We start from the raw sequence: 16,120 nt of genomic DNA, 5'->3' as shown, positions 1-16,120 counted from the left end.
AGAGCTCCATGGCTGGGCTCGGGCACTCTCCAAGGCAGAGCTCCATGGCTGGGCCTAGCACTCTCCAAGGCAGAGCTCCATGGCTGGGCCTAGCACTCTCCAAGGCAGAGCTCCATGGCTGGGCTCGGGCACTCTCCAAGGCAGAGCTCCATGGCTGGGCCTAGCACTCTCCAAGGCAGAGCTCCATGGCTGGGCCTAGCACTCTCCAAGGCAGAGCTCCATGGCTGGGCTCGGGCGCTCTCCAAGGCAGAGCTCCATGGCTGGGCTCGGGCGCTCTCCCAAGGCAGAGCTCCATGGCTGGGCTCGGGCACTCTCCAAGGCAGAGCTCCATGGCTGGGCTCGGGCACTCTCCCGAGGCAGAGCTCCATTGCTGGGCTCGGGCACTCTCCAAGGCAGAGCTCCATGGCTGGGCTCGGGCACTCTCCAAGGCAGAGCTCCATGGCTGGGCTCGGGCGCTCTCCCAAGGCAGAGCTCCATGGCTGGGCTCGGGCGCTCTCCAAGGCAGAGCTCCATGGCTGGGCTCGGGCGCTCTCCCAAGGCAGAGCTCCATGGCTGGGCTCGGGCACTCTCCCGAGGCAGAGCTCCATTGCTGGGCTCGGGCACTCTCCAAGGCAGAGCTCCATGGCTGGGCTCGGGCACTCTCCAAGGGGCCAGGCGAGCCGGACAATAAGCAGTTGTCCTCTCTGCTCCTGGGTTAGTGAGAGACCTCGGAAACATATCTGAGTGTGTGCCACCATTTTCAGTGGAGGTCAACCGTGGAGTTATTAAAAGTTAATGATGTAATAAGTGGGCGGTGCAGAGAGAATTGAGTGCTTTACACTGATGTACCTTTCACTCTCTCTGACCCTCAGTGGTAGGAGTAGTTCGTTGCCCAGGAGGAGCACACAGGTGACAGACTGTGACAGCCCGATTTCCAGCGAGGGTGCTCTGCCTCCTTCCATTCCCCAGCTCCCTGGTGAGGAAACGGACCGGGCACAGAACGTGTGGCAGTGGATGCTGGAAAGTGAACGACAGCCCAGCAAGCACAGGCCCCACAGGTAAAGACTGAGCCGCTACCAGGGCTGTTACTGCTTGTGTGTATATGGCTAATGTGGGCGGGTGAGGAAGGTGGGGTGTGTATATGGCTAATGTGAGCGGGGTGGTAAGGGTGGGTGTGTATATGGCTAATGTGAGCGGGGGGTAAGGTGTGTGTGTATATGGCTAATGTGAGCGGGTGGGTAGGGGGGGTGTGTATATGGCTAATGTGAGCGGGTGGGTAAGGGTGGGTGTGTATATGGCTAATGTGAGCGGGTGGGTAAGGGGGTGTGTGTGTGGTGTATGGTATGTGAGCGGGTGGGTAAGGGTGGGTGTGTGTATATGGCTAATGTGGGTGGGTGGGGGGGTTGTGTATATGGCTAATGTGAGCGGGTGGGTAAGGGTGGGTGTGTATATGGCTAATGTGGGCGGGGGGGTAAGGGTGTGTGTGTATATGGCTAATGTGAGCGGGTGGGTAAGGGTGGGTGTGTATATGGCTAATGTGAGCGGGTGGGTAGGGGGGGTGTGTATATGGCTAATGTGAGCGGGTGGGTAAGGGTGTGTGTGTATATGGCTAATGTGAGCGGGTGGGTAAGGGTGGGTGTGTATATGGCTAATGTGAGCGGGTGGGTAAGGGTGTGTGTGTATATACTAATGTGAGCGGGTGGGTAAGGGTGGGTGTGTATAATACTAATGTGAGCGGGTGGGTACGGGTGGGTGTGTGTGAGGGTGTGTTGATAGTATAACTGGGATGTTTGTGTTTTTTATTCTATCATGGGATATGAGTACCACTCTCTTAAACTGAGAGGCTTGCAAAGCCATTTCAGAGGGCATTTAAGAATCAATTATGCATCTGAAGAATGAGGGGGGGTGGGGGGCTTGGGGGGTGACTGATTATCAATCGCAGGTTTAAACGTTGAAGGTAACAAACAATTCTCTCTCAGCAGTGTCCAGTATGTGAAGAGAGGAGGTGGCACAGACTCTCCGAGGGTCAGTGCAGCTGAGCGTTCCAGCCGGCAACACATTGGGATTAGCCACCAGCGGAGCAATGCCCAACCTTCCCACCCGTTCATTCAGGACCCTGCCATGCCGCCCCTCCCCCCACCAAACACACTTGCTCAGTTGGAAGAGGCACGCCGCAGGCTGCAAGAGGAAAAGAAAGTTTCCAAAACACCGAAGCAAAGGTACAGAATTAATTTCTGTTTCTTCCCACGTTGCAAAGGATTTGTCTCCGACCCTTCACTAACGGTTCTGTTTTATTTTTCTCTCTCTCTCACCAGCTGTCCCCCTTACGCACGTGTTCCCTCTCTCTAGTCGTGTCTCTCTCACTCCCAATGATGGTCCTCCCTCTTTCACACAGTCACTGACTATCTCCTCCCAGGCTCTCTCTCCCATTCTCCTACCTCAACTGTCCCCTCTCCAACCTCAACCCTCTCTCCCACCTCAACCCTCTCTCCCACCTCAACCCTCTCTCCCACCTCAACCCTCTCTCCCACCTCAACCCTCTCTCCCACCTCAACCCTCTCTCCCACCTCAACCCTCTCTCCCACCTCAACCCTCTCTCCCACTTCAACCCTCTCTCCCACCTCAACCCTCTCTCCAACCTCAACTATCCCCCCTCTCCCACCTCAACTATCCCCCGTCTCCCACCTCAACCCTCTCTCCAACCTCAACTATCCCCCCTCTCCCACCTCAACTATCCCCCCTCTCCCACCTCAACTATCCCCCTTCTCCCACCTCAACTATCCCCCCTCTCCCACCTCAACTATCCCCCCTCTCCCACCTCAACTATCCCCCCTCTCCCACCTCAACCCTCTCTCCAACCTCAACCCTCTCTCCAACCTCAACCCTCTCTCCCACCTCAACTATCCCCCCTCTCCCACCTCAACCCTCTCTCCCACCTCAACCCTCTCTCCCACCTCAACCCTCTCTCCCACCTCAACCCTCTCTCCAACCTCAACCCTCTCTCCAACCTCAACCCTCTCTCCACCTCAACCCTCTCTCCAACCTCAACCCTCTCTCCAACCTCAACCCTCTCTCCAACCTCAACCCTCTCTCCAACCTCAACCCTCTCTCCCACCTCAACCCTCTCTCCCACCTCACCCTCTCTCCCACCTCAACCCTCTCTCCCACCTCAACCCTCTCTCCCACCTCAACCCTCTCTCCCACCTCAACCCTCTCTCCCACCTCAACCCTCTCTCCCGCCTCAACCCTCTCTCCCGCCTCAACCCTCTCTCCCGCCTCAACCCTCTCTCCCGCCTCAACCCTCTCTCCCACCTCAACCCTCTCTCCCGCCTCAACCCTCTCTCCCGCCTCAACTCCTCTCTCCCGCCTCAACCCTCTCTCCCGCCTCAACTGTCCCCTCTCCCACCTCAACTGTCCCCTCTCCCACCTCAACTGTCCCCTCTCTCCCACCTCAACTGTCCCCTCTCTCCCGCCTCAAATGTCCCCTCTCTCCCGCCTCAAATGTCCCCTCTCTCCCGCCTCAAATGTCCCCTCTAATTCACCTCCACTATCCCCTCTAATTCACCTCCACTATCCCCTCTCAGTCTCTCTCTCTTGCTCTCATTCTAATGGACATTATTTTCATTATTTTCCAGATATTCAACATCAAGTTTACAGCGAGACAGAAACCATGGGGCTCCGTCACAGGGAGTGAGCTTGCCTCTGTCCAGCACTGCTCTCCTCACATCTCCCACGGAAGAGTAAGTAATAGTGTAACCAACGACCACAAATCCAGAGTCACAATCGGTGTTAGTGGACAAATGTTTTATACGTTGGCATGACGGTTTCTACACCTCAATTCTCACTCCTGAGATGAAGGGAATAGCGAAGGACTTTTAACATATTCACTGCAGCCACCAACAGATTAAAAACAGGCAGCAGAGAGAAGAAAATCTTTGCTTTCTCTGGACATTTCCTTTTTATTTTCAGTGAATACTTTTTGGCTCCAACAGTCATTGCCCAAATTCAGGAAAGACAATCCCGATCAAAGAGGGAACAAGAGTAGTCTCCACAGTCTTAAAGTTTAAAACAGCGGTCACACTGTTTTGGAACAGGAAGGCTGTGTTTAGCTCTAAGTCTCGGTTTTAATTTCCTTATTCAGAGAATGATAGTAAAATGCAAGGATTCAATTTTTAGACGATTAATTCTTTCACGGGATGTTGCTGAGGAAGCCAAGATTTGTTGCCCACCCCTTGAGACGGTGGTGGTGAACCACCATCTTGAACCGCTGCAGTCCATGTGAGGTGTAGGTGCACCCACTGTGCTGTCAGTGGTGGAGTTCCAGGATTTTGACCCAGTGACAGTGGAGGAACGGCTGATATATTTCCAAGTCAGGAAGGCGGGTGGCTTACAGGTGGCAATATTTCCAGGTATCTGCTGCCCTTGTCCTTCTGGTTGCTGGAGATCATGGCTTTGAAAGATTCTGCCAAAGGAGCCTGAGTCAGTTGCTGCATCTTGTGTATGGTACACACTGCTGGCACTGTGCATCCATGACAGAGGGAGTGAATCCTTAAGATGGCATATGGGGTATGTTGATCAAGCAGGTTATTCCCCCCCCTCTTTCTCCCACCCCCCTTGAAAAGAGAGACTTCCCTTTCCCTCAGGGACCGAAAATGGAGACCCCCCCCCCCCCCCCCCCCCCCAGAGACCCCCTGAAAAGGGAGACCGCCCCCCTGCTATGGAAAGAGACCCTTAATGGGACAAGGGCAGTTTAAAAAAAAAAAGTACCTGGAAGCTCCACGTGTCCATTCTTGGAAGGAGAACACCAGTGACCTGTGTTTAAAGCCCTCAGATCCATTAGCAGCAAGCCATTCATCCAGTTGTAGTAGTGGGCTGTGATTGACAACTTCCACAAAACAGCTACAGCCTTGAGTCATTCATCTCCCTTCATGAATGAGTAACTCTGAAACCCCAATGTTTACAAACTTTAAAACATCAACCACATCAAAGAGAAGTAAGTGCATTCCAATCACTCCAATTGCCTGTGATTGCAATACATTTAGTGCACTTCCATGTGGTTGACGATAGGGGATCTCGGGGGGGGGGGGGGGGGTGGGAAGATGTCTGGTAGAGGAGGGTTGGGCGGGGGGTGAAGAGGTCTGGTAGAGGAGGATTGGGCGGGGGGGGGGAGAGGTCTGGTAGAGGAGGGTTGGGCGGGGGGGGGGAAGAGGTCTGGTAGAGGAGGGTTGGGCAGGGGGGGGAAAGAGGTCTGGTAGAGGAGGGTTGGGCGGGGGGGGAAAGAGGTCTGGTAGAGGAGGGTTGGGCGGGGCGGGGGGGGAAAGAGGTCTGGTAGAGGAGGGTTGGACAGGGGGGGGGAAAGAGGTCTGGTAGAGGAGGGTTGGGCAGGGGGGGGGAAAGAGGTCTGGTAGAGGAGGGTTGGGCGGGGGCGGGGGGGAAGAGGTCTGGTAGAGAAGGGTTGGGCGGGGGGGGGGAAAGAGGTCTGGTAGAAGAGGGTTGGGCGGGGGGGAAGACGTCTGGTAGAGGAGGGTTGGGCGGTGGGGGGAAGAGGTCTGGTAGAGGAGAGTTGGGCGGGAGGGGGAAAAGAGGTCTGGTAGAGGAGGGTTGGGCGGGGCGGGGGGGGAAGAGGTCTGGTAGAGAAGGGTTGGGCGGGGGGGGAAAGAGGTCTGGTAGAGGAGGGTTGGGTGGGGGGGGGGAAGAGGTCTGGTAGAGGAGGGTTGGGTGGGGGGGGAAGTGGTCTGGTAGAGGAGGGTTGGGTTGGGTGGGGGGGGAAAGAGGTCTGGTAGAGGAGGGTTGGGCGGGGGGGGAAAGAGGTCTGGTAGAGGAGGGTTGGGTGGGGGGGGAAAGAGGTCTGGTAGAGGAGGGTTGGGTGGGGGGGAAGAGGTCTGGTAGAGGAGGGTTGGGTGGGGGGGAAAGAGGTCTGGTAGAGGAGGGTTGGGTGGGGGGGGAAGAGGTCTGGTAGAGGAGGATTGGGCGGGGGGGGGAAGAGGTCTGGTAGAGGAGGGTTGGGCGGGGGGGGGGGAAAGAGGTCTGGTAGAGGAGGGTTGGGCGGGGTGGGGGGGAAGAGGTCTGGTAGAGGAGGGTTGGGGGGGGAGAGGTCTGGTAGAGGAGGGTTGGGCGGGGCGGGGGGGAAAGAGGTCTGGTAGAGGAGGGTTGGGTGGGGGGGGGGGGGGAGAGGTCTGGTAGAGGAGGGTTGGGCGGGTGGTGTATTGTGAGAGGACGTGGCCCTCTGATCGACCAGAGGGTGGGGATTAGGATGCCAGGCTCGCTAAATTGATGCAAATAGGGCATTAAGACTCATTTGCATTCATTTGGTTCTCCCGCTGGTGCGTGGGCATGAACCTTGATCTTGCCGCCGGGGGGGGGGGGGGGAGGGAATGTCGGGAGTATCACATTTGGATCGATGCCTTGCCCATGGGGCTCCCATTCGGGTCCACCTCTGGAACTGCCAGATCTGCTGAGATTTTCCAGAATTTCTCTTTCGTTTCAGATTCCAGCATCCGCAGTCATTTGCTTTTAACCCGAATCAAGCGCTGTGTCTTCTGCCAAACCCTGCTCATTCTCTGGGGGATTCAGGAACCCACCATTTTGTCAGATCGGCATCCGGTGTGTGGGGGTTGGGGTTAGGGTTAGTGGGTGTTGAACAGTGGAGGATGCTGTTCCACACCCAATACCCATACTGTAAGCAGCAGGAGTGTGAACGTACCCTCTGATAGACCTGGCTGTGATCAGAGTGCCGTAGGGAGGGGACTGGGACCCGGGACCCTCCTTGTCCGTGGGTCTGGGTTCCCCACTTCACAACCTGTAATCCTGTCCTGTCTTTTGATGTGAGAGAGCTGATTTATTATGTTTCTCTTATTTGTCTCCACAGGCACAAAGTGCCAAAGAAACAAGTGGCATCTCCACATGCGGCACAGTCCAGTGAGCTCGTTGTCACTTACTTCTTCTGCGGAGAGGACATTCCATACCGGAGAATAATGAAAGGTCACAGCCTGACCCTGGCACACTTCAAAGAGCAGCTCAGCAAGAAAGGAAATTACAGGTACGTAATACCCACTGTCCGAGATTGGGAGCTGGGTTCAACGGGGATGGAGGGGTACTGGTGACTGAGGAGGGAGATGTGGGGGGAGATTTGGTTATGCCATTGAGTGTACATGGGTCTTTTTCTACTTTCCTCAATGGGGCTATTGGAGTCTGCTACATGTATGGGCCAGCTGTGTTACAGTATGAGCAAGGCTTATCTTCAGACATTAGTTGCTGAGTTGTATTGGCCTGTGCTCTGTCGGTTGATTGGCCTGTGCTCTGTCGGTTGATTGGCCTGTGCTCTGTCGGTTGATTGGCCTGTGCTCTGTCGGTTGATTGGCCTGTGCTCTGTCGGTTGATTGGCCTGTGCTCTGTCGGTTGATTGGCCTGTGCTCTGTCGGTTGATTGGCCTGTGCTCTGTCGGTTGATTGGCCTGTGCTCTGTCGGTTGATTGGCCTGTGCTCTGTCGGTTGATTGGCTTGTGCTCTGTCGGTTGATTGGCCTGTGCTCTGTCGGTTGATTGGCCTGTGCTCTGTCGGTTGGCAGTGAATGTCCTCAGAGGAGTTCTTAGTCTGCAGTTGCCTCAAATGTAAAATTCTCATCCGTGTTTTGAAATCCCTCCATAGCCTCTCTCCTCCCTATCTCTGTAACCTCCTACAGCATAAACCTCTGAGATATCTGCACACCTTCAAATCTTGCACACCCCTAATTTCCTCCACTCCACTATTGGTACCTATTGTGCCTTTAGCCCTAAGTTCTCCCTAAGCCCGGGTGTCTTTTTGTCTCTCACTCTTCCTTAAGATGCTCCTTAAAACCCACCTGTGTTTGGTTTCAAATTTGGTGTCATTATTGTTCCTGTGAGTTCTCGGCGATGATTTACTGTGCTAAAGGTTCTACATAATGCACGCTGTTGTTGAAACAATAACTTCAAACCCCATGGAGTTCTCCACAGTGAGTTATTGGGTGGGAAACCAGAGAGTATTGTGCTGCCCGTTCTGATGTGAATCTGATCGCGGGCTCCCCCCCCCACCCATGGACATTGTGACCCCTCCAGACAAGGGGGGCACCCCCAGCCCTTGATTCATTAAGGGGGAACCGCCCAGACCCCCACCACTAATGTTCGGGTCCCCCCCCCCGGCTAGAATAAAAGAGAATTCCCTGCTGGCTTCTATACCCCTCTTGCCACCCTGGGGTCACCAAAGCCAGTTCCTCCTTCAGGCCCCGCCCCTTGGCAGTGCCAACCTGGGCATGGACCTGATAACATCTGCTGATCGGGCCAAAAAAACATTACCAGCTGTTTAGTGCCCGTGCAAATCCCATTTCAGGACTCTGCAAATATTTTCCCGACATCGAGGGATTTACGCCGAATGTAATGCATCCGGAAAATTGCCCCCCACCCCCTCCCCGATGAAAAGGCTTTGCACCAATATTCTGTGCTTGAGGATTCTCTTGCATCTTTTGCTTTGAGTCTGGACTGGGGGGTAAAGATGCAGGTGACTCCAGTGAAACAGCCTGACTGAGGATAGGGGCCAGGAACTGACCCATGATGTGCTCGGCACTCTCAGCAACATCTGCCATTGATTTTGTTTTTGCTATTTTTAAGGCCCGTGTAATAAGCAGGTCTTTGAAGCCAATTTCTTTCATTTTTGTTGGAGCTTGGAGATGAGAGGCGAGCAGGTCAGCTGTCAAATTCTTTGATTTAATGAGGTCTGCCTTGGTCTTTTTCATTCCCTCTGTTCAGACAGATGTGCACAATGCCATCTCACTGATTTATGTAGATCACACCTATTAATACAGAGTGTTATCAGAGGCTGATATTGGTGCAGTGGAGGGGGTAATCTTAGTGTCTTTACACACCAGCATCAAGCTGGAGAGGGAATAAAAGCAGATGTCCTTGCAGCTTGTGCTTCTTTCTGGTGGGTGTTCGTATTCAGGAAAATCTGCCCCAAATTAGCATCAGATATTGAAGAATTATAAGCAGCGTCAGTGAAGTTTCCACAATCTTTTGCATTGACTGTAAGAAGCACCGTATTGGGAGGTGTCCCCAGCCCAAAAACTGGCCACACACCTGAAAGAATCACATCAAATGAAGCTTCTGCATTGGTTTGCAGTCCCTCAGAGCCTCGATGTTGAGATTTGGGTTCAAGGACAAAATCTTGTCGCATAATAATTTTAGAAAACTTACCACTGTACACCAACGCAAATGCTTTTGTTTATTTATTTTTAATTACTTAAAATCAGGTTACTCAGTTGATGGACCAGACACTGATTAAAACGACCTTATTTTGGTGATTAAACCCATTTGCAGCTGTATTAATCTACTGCATCAAGCTACCACTCTTAAATATCTCTTTTTAAAATAAATTTAGAATACCCAATTCATTTTGTGTTCCACTTAAGGGGCAATTTAGCGTGGCCAATCCACCTACTCTGCACATCTTTGGGTTGTGGGGGTGAAACCCACGCAAACACAGGGAGAATGTGCAAACTCCACACGGACAGTGACCCAGAGCCGGGATTGAACCTGGGACCTCTGTGCTGTGAGGCAGCAGTGCTAACCACTCCGCCACCGTCCTTCAAATGATTGTTTTAAAGTACTTTCTGTTTGTATTACATTTTAAAATGCTGCCAATTGTGTCAGTCCATGATAGATTTGGGAATAGGCTTGATGCAGAAACCTGGGGGCTGGAGAGAAAACGTTTTACAAAACGGGCAAGATATGTGCCCGGCCACCAACTGCACTCAAAGGGAAACTCTACTGAAACTTACAATCCAGAAAAGGGTCTATCAGCACAGCAACAACATGTATTTACATAGCACCTTTAACATCCCTCGGTGCTTTACCAGGAGTATTATAAAACAATCTGCGCACGGCGTTATTGGGTCTGTTAGTAAAAACATGGTCCAAGAGATATGTTTTTAGGATGTCTCAAAGGGGGAAAGAGGTCGGGCGGCAGAGAGGTTTAGGGGAAGAATTCCAGAGTTTAGAACCTTCTCTGCTGCGAGTGTCATGACCGAAAGTGGAGGAAGTAAAATCCGGGAGGCTCAAGGGGCCAGAATTAGATGAGTGCAAATATCTTGGAGGATTCTGAGGGGTTACAGTGTTGGAGAGGGGTCAGGCCATGGAGGGAGTTGAAAACAAGGATGACCGTTTAGTTTTGCCAGACTCAGGAGCCAAAGTAGATCAATGAACACAGGATGACGGTTGAATAGAACTTGGTGCAAGAAAGGACACGGGCAGCAGAGTGTTAAATAATCTTGTTCTTACAGAAGGATGGAATGTGGGGGAGCGGCGAGGGGTGCATTGGAATAATTGATCAAAGTGATGGGTTAGGATTCCAGCAGCAGATTAACTGAGGCAAGGATCGAGTTGGGCAATGAAATAGGTGGTCTAGGCAACATTGTAGACATCTCTTTGGAAGGTAACCTCACCAAAGATATTATCCACTCAGTCCTGCCCTGGCCCCATCCCATTCCATACCCATCTTCCCTGAGTTTTGTTTTCCCTTTTCAAGTATTTGTTCAATTCCCTTTTGAGAATTAGTACCCACCCTTTTCAGACCGTGCGTTCCAAATAGTAGCAACTCATTGTGTTTAAAAAAAAACTATTTTTTATCTCTCCCATGGTTCTTTTTCAACAAAGCAAAATCTGATTTTGGATAAACGCAGGAAACATCCTGTCGCACTGTGTATACGCAAGAACACTCATATGGAATGCATATGTTCATAGGGGATATATATTTATTGGCATTGTATGTATTCATAAGGATTAATATTCTAAATATTTGCTTTGTGGATTCACTCCTGTTTCTTGATTTATTTATTGGGATTTGTGTGATCTGGTTTTATCAGTGAGTGAGAGGCACTAGTTGCTCTAATTTTGTTGTCTGCCAGTCTGTCCCTGGCTTTTCTCCTCCCTATACTTTTCCTTCCCTTTTTTTTTTCCCTTTTCTTTGACCTCTTTCCCCCCTCTCTCCTTTCCTGCCTTCTTCTGTCTAGCTTTCCTTTCTCTCCCCCACCCCAATGTAGCTTCCTTTGTTCTAACTGCTGTCTCTCTCTCTTTGCACAGGTACTATTTCAAGAGAGCCAGCAATGAATTTGACTGCGGGGCAGTTTTTGAAGAAGTTCAGAGTGACGATAGCACGCTGCCCATGTATGAGGGAAAGATTTTGGGAAAAGTGGAGCGTATCGACTGATTCATTAAAAAGGACTAATTCTGAGGTGTCAAATTATGAAAAATTCCAGAAAGGTGAAATAAGCTGTGAGGTAATGGAATTCAGGCAAGAGAAAGCTGCGGTGATGTTTGCCTCACATAGGATGAGAAGATCATAAAAATGTTTACCTGAAAATACTGGGCTACATTGTAAAAATGACCACTATTGGTTATTTACAGACATGCAGGTATAACAGTGGCTTCCTGAGGGACTATATATATGAACAGACATTATAGTGTCTGCTCAGTGACACATCCTGATATTTATTGAACTTGCATCTGTGTATTCGGTTTATGGATATGCTACTACTACAATGATGTGTCCAACTTTTCCACTGGTGCAGGCAGTCACTCCTCTCTGTGTGACAGCCCCTCCTTCCTCCTATAACATTAGTGACAATAATAATGAGGATCGCTTCTCTGGTGTCGTTAAAATGAAATTGTTAAGCTGGCTGTGGATTTTCTCTAAAACAAGTGACCATGTCTTAATATAACATTATTGCTGCTTTGTGTTTGTATCGGAACCATCACCAAGTCTTAATGGTCTGGCAGAAATGACAACTAGCCTTGCCTGTGTCAATCTTCCATTTGACGTGTACATCCAGTCTAGTGCCTTTCAAATCCAGGAAAATCCACAGAACTTTTCATGCACCCAACACACGCACCATCCCCTCCCCTTCCTGCAAATACTCTGACAATATCCCAACGTTTATGACAATATCCCAACGTTTTACGCAAGTGATGCATCTGTGGATTGTAATGTGAATGAGTGCATTGTAGAGTTGGCCAGCTCTCAGATCTGTCACCAGTGGAGGGGTAAGTGTGGCAGCTGCCCAGGACTGGTGCTGATTCAAACTCTCCTCCAGGCAAAGAGGGCTTGCTTGACCAGAGCTCTGTCTCCAGGCAAAGAGGGCTTGCTTGACCAGAGCTCTGTCTCCAGGCAAAGAGGGCTTGCTTGACCAGAGCACACCATGGGTTAGAGAATTGATACTCCACAATCACATGACAAGGGTTGGAGTTGATTTTTCCCCCCCCCCGTGTTTAACTTCACGGGTTGAAATTGTAACACCGGTAAGCAAACCTATTGAGAAGATTAATCTATGAAAGGAGCAACTTTACACCAGTGTTGCTGCCCACTCATATCACACATTCAAATCGGTCCCCAATTTCCAAAGTACACAGAGCTGAAAACGGAAAAGAAAAGAGCCAGTGTGTGTGAATATGATCCACACCTTTCACCTTCAGACACCGAACACAACATTATGTTTGTATTTCAGCATTGCAGTGTTTACTGTTTTCTCTCTCTCTCCCTTTATTGCCTGTGATCGTTCCCCCTCTCTCTCGGTGCTGTAGGATTTCTGGAGTCTGTGCCAGAATAAGTGTCCTGATCTACACTGACCGGATCCAGGCTCCTTTTGTATAACTCAGGTTGTGCAAAGACCTCGTTTCCTGCCGTGAATTAAATCCCATTCCCAACAACGCAACTGGAAAAGGAAAAATTAATTTTAAAACACCAGAGCAGAAATTACTGCTTGCGCTGTTCTCTAGAAAACAGTTAACACTCATGCCTATATATTAAATGAATGCAGGGAGGAACCAGGTCCAAATATCGTTCTGAGAAGGGGCCAGACCCGGTTTTGACTCTTCTCGCCCAACACACACTTAACTATCACTCTGTGACTTTATACCGCACCTCTGGATGGAACTTGTACAATACCTTTGTAAATATTGTTAAAGAGTTTTACACACTATTATTAGTGTTTCTTGTTTATCCAGTACAGTACCTGTGCCTGCATGGTATTATTAATACTGTGTGCCACCCTGTGTTGAGGGTCACATCTCCCTTTGTTAATAAGGGTTTATGTATAAAGATATTTTTATGCTTTTTTTGAGTGTTGTAACCATGTTTTATTGCATTTTATTCTACTTTCTGTAAATTATGCATTACAAAAGAGTTTGATTTAAGAATCCTTGGTACAATAATTATGTAATTATTAAGAGATGTAGCCTTTATTAAAATTTTATATTTTTCAAATTAATTTCTTTGCTGAACCCTTTTGTTCTTTTGAGGGTCTGGGATTTTAGTCCATGTCCGATGCCAGCTGCCATGCTACTGTTCTCGTTTATTATTTTGCAATCTCCTGTCTGATGATTGTGAGGTGGGTTTCCAAGGGAGGGGGAAGGGTTCTGCAGGAATAGAGAGAGACACTGAGGCTCAGGAGAGCTCCGAGGAATGACCAAGGCAGCTAAAGCAGGGATGAGATGGACAGGAAGCAGTGCTCGGAGAGCATAAAGACCCCAACTGCACGGGGGGGGGGGGGGAGTGCGTGGGGAAGCTTTGGAGCACAAGAGGGAGAAAGTGGGGAAGGCAGGGTAGAATGTAGTGGGGAGAGTGGGGAGAAGGAGAGTGTGGGGGGTCATTTGGAGGGGGGAGTTTGAGGTGGGGGGGTAGGATACGAGTGCCAGATGTTTGAATTTTTGATGGTTTTTTAAAAATAAATTTAGAGTACACAATTATTTTTTTTTCCAATTAAGGGGCAATTTAGAGTGGCCAATCCACCTAACCTGCACATCTTTGGGTTGTGGGGGCTAAACCCACGCAGACACGGGGAGAATGTGCAAAATCCACACGGACAGTGACCCAGGGCAGGGATTCGAACCTGGGACCTCAGCGCCGTAGGTAGTAATGCTAACCACTGTGCTACCGTGCTGCCCTCTGAATTTTTGATGTTGAAAGACAGCAGCAATACAATCTCATCACTTTCCGGTCAATTTCACACACTCGGAACCTGCCACTCAGCTGATGAATTGTCGGATTCAGTAAAATGTTCCTTTGTACCAAAACAAGACAATTTTTTGAGAGAAAACAGCTACATTTAGTTTAAGTATCGACCTAAAATGGCCCCAGTGATAGGAATGGGATACCTAACATGGACACACAATCACGACAGTCTCGTCCTTCTTTACTAATCCCGACAGAACCTTGCTGCAACAACCTTGGTCTAACGTTCCCTTCACTCCTCCGACACTCGGCCTTACCAGTGCAGCTCTTTCTCAACCTCTCCTCCCACCAATGGGGCATGATACCCCAAAAAGGGGAAGACTTGAATGTTTATATCTTTTCATGAACTCGGGGCCTGGATTCTCCGTTTCTGAGACGGTGATGCAGGATTTGTGGACTTTCACGACAGCAATAATAGCTGCTGCTTTCTACACCTCTGTCTGAGGCAGCAGGTGTAAGGGTCAGGTAAGCAAAAAGAAGCATGTTTCACTATTTGTGCTTGCACTGCTGTTCAGCTACCAGGCAGGGGTGACTGATGTGTGAGGTAGGGGTTTCTGATAAGGGGGGGGGGGTCTCTGAAGGGAGCCTCGGGTGGGGGAGTCTAGTGTGGGGATATCTGGTGGAGGAATCTGATTGGGGGGGGGTCAGGTCACCCTCATCCGTGCGTGCTATGGGGGGGAGGGGGATAACCCAGCAATTCACGTGGGGGTGGTTAAGGATACAAAATCTTGTCAGTGGGGGGAGGTGAAGAATTTTATTGTGGAGGGGCTCAGCCGCCGGACCTCAGTATCTGGTCCATTTAGTATCCCTCCAGTTCCCCGCCATGCATAAATTAGCACGGCGAGAGTGAGTTCCTTCTGGCTCCGAGCACCAGCGCAACAAGAGAGCAATGCACTTCCGGTGGGAGAACATAGTCTCCAATAGAATCCTGTCCAAAGCATCTTGGGATCTTTTAAATCCTTTCAAGGACAACTGAGTCCCGTGGTTTAACGTTCATCATGAAATAGCCCCTCCAATTGGTGCAGGCCTCCTTCATTGCCAACACCTGACGGTGCAGCGATCCTTCAATGCCCCCCCCCCTGACAGTGCAGCGCTCCTTCAGTGCCCCCCCCCTGACAGTGCAGCGCTCCTTCAGTGTCCCCCCCTCTGACAATGCAGCGCTCCTTCAGTGTGGACCCTCTGACAGTGCAGCACTCCTTCAGTGCCCCCCCCTCTGACAGTGCAGCGCTCCTTCAGTGCCGACCCCTCTGACAGTGCAGTGCTCCTTCAGTGCCCCCCCTCTGACAATGCAGCACTCCTTCAGTGCCCCCCCCTCTGACAGTGCAGCGCTCCTTCAGTGCCCCCCTCTGACAGTGCAGCGCTCCTTCAGTGCCCCCCCTCTGACAGTGCAGCGCTCCTTCAGTGCCCCCCCCTCTGACAGTGCAGCGCTCCTTCAGTGCCCCCCTCTGACAATGCAGCGCTCCTTCAGTGCCCCCCTCTGACAGTGCAGCGCTCCTTCAGTGCCCCCCCTCTGACAGTGCAGCGCTCCTTCAGTGCCCCCCCCCCTCTGACAGTGCAGCGATCCTTCAGTGCCGACCTCTCTGACAGTGCAGCGCTCCTTCAGTGCCCCCCCCTCTGACAGTGCAGCGCTCCTTCAGTGCCCCCCCCTCTGACAATGCAGCGCTCCTTCAGTGCCCCCCCCCCGACGGTGCAGCGATCCTTCAGTGCCGACTCCTCTGACAGTGCAGCACTCCTTCAGTGCCCCCCCCTCTGACAATGCAGCGCTCCTTCAGTGCCCCCCCCTGACAGTGCAGCGCTCCTTCAGTGCCCCCCCCTGACAGTGCAGCGCTCCTTCAGTGCCCCCCCTCTGACAGTGCAGCGCTCCTTCAGTGCCCCCCCCCGACAGTGCAGCGCTCCTTCAGTGCCGACTCCTCTGACAATGCAGCGCTCCTTCAGTGCCCCCCCCTGACAGTGCAGCGCTCCTTCAGTGCCCCCCCCTGACAGTGCAGCGCTCCTTCAGTGCCCCCCCTCTGACAGTGCAGCGCTCCTTCAGTGCCCCCCCCCCTGACAGTGCAGTGCTCCTTCAGTGCCGACTCCTCTGACAATGCAGCGCTCCTTCAGTGCCCCCCCCCTGACAGTGCAGCGCT

The 16,120-nt window shown here is 51.4% G+C and overlaps 1 protein-coding gene across 2 annotated transcripts in view; it reads left to right on the top strand.

The window, feature by feature from the left end:
- axin2 (axin 2 (conductin, axil)) overlaps window positions 1–13,251 on the top strand; it is a 44,112-nt gene extending 30,861 nt beyond the window's left edge. The window contains exons 6-10 of one of the 2 annotated variants that reach the window (XM_038777034.1): window positions 852–1,037; window positions 1,962–2,198; window positions 3,615–3,719; window positions 6,848–7,018; window positions 11,069–13,251. In XM_038777034.1, coding sequence (XP_038632962.1) covers window positions 852–1,037; window positions 1,962–2,198; window positions 3,615–3,719; window positions 6,848–7,018; window positions 11,069–11,195 — 826 coding nt within the window. In that variant the 3' untranslated portion in view covers window positions 11,196–13,251. Of the gene's footprint in view, window positions 1–851; window positions 1,038–1,958; window positions 2,199–3,614; window positions 3,720–6,847; window positions 7,019–11,068 lie in introns of both variants that reach the window. The other variant, XM_038777033.1, reaches the window with a different exon arrangement.
- The last annotated feature ends 2,869 nt before the right edge of the window (window positions 13,252–16,120 follow it).

The sequence above is a fragment of the Scyliorhinus canicula genome, chromosome 18, assembly GCF_902713615.1.
Source record: "Scyliorhinus canicula chromosome 18, sScyCan1.1, whole genome shotgun sequence".
NCBI classification, from domain to species: Eukaryota; Metazoa; Chordata; class Chondrichthyes; order Carcharhiniformes; family Scyliorhinidae; genus Scyliorhinus; species Scyliorhinus canicula.
Note: the sequence above shows the minus strand (reverse complement) of the source record. Positions and strands in the feature narration are given on the sequence as shown.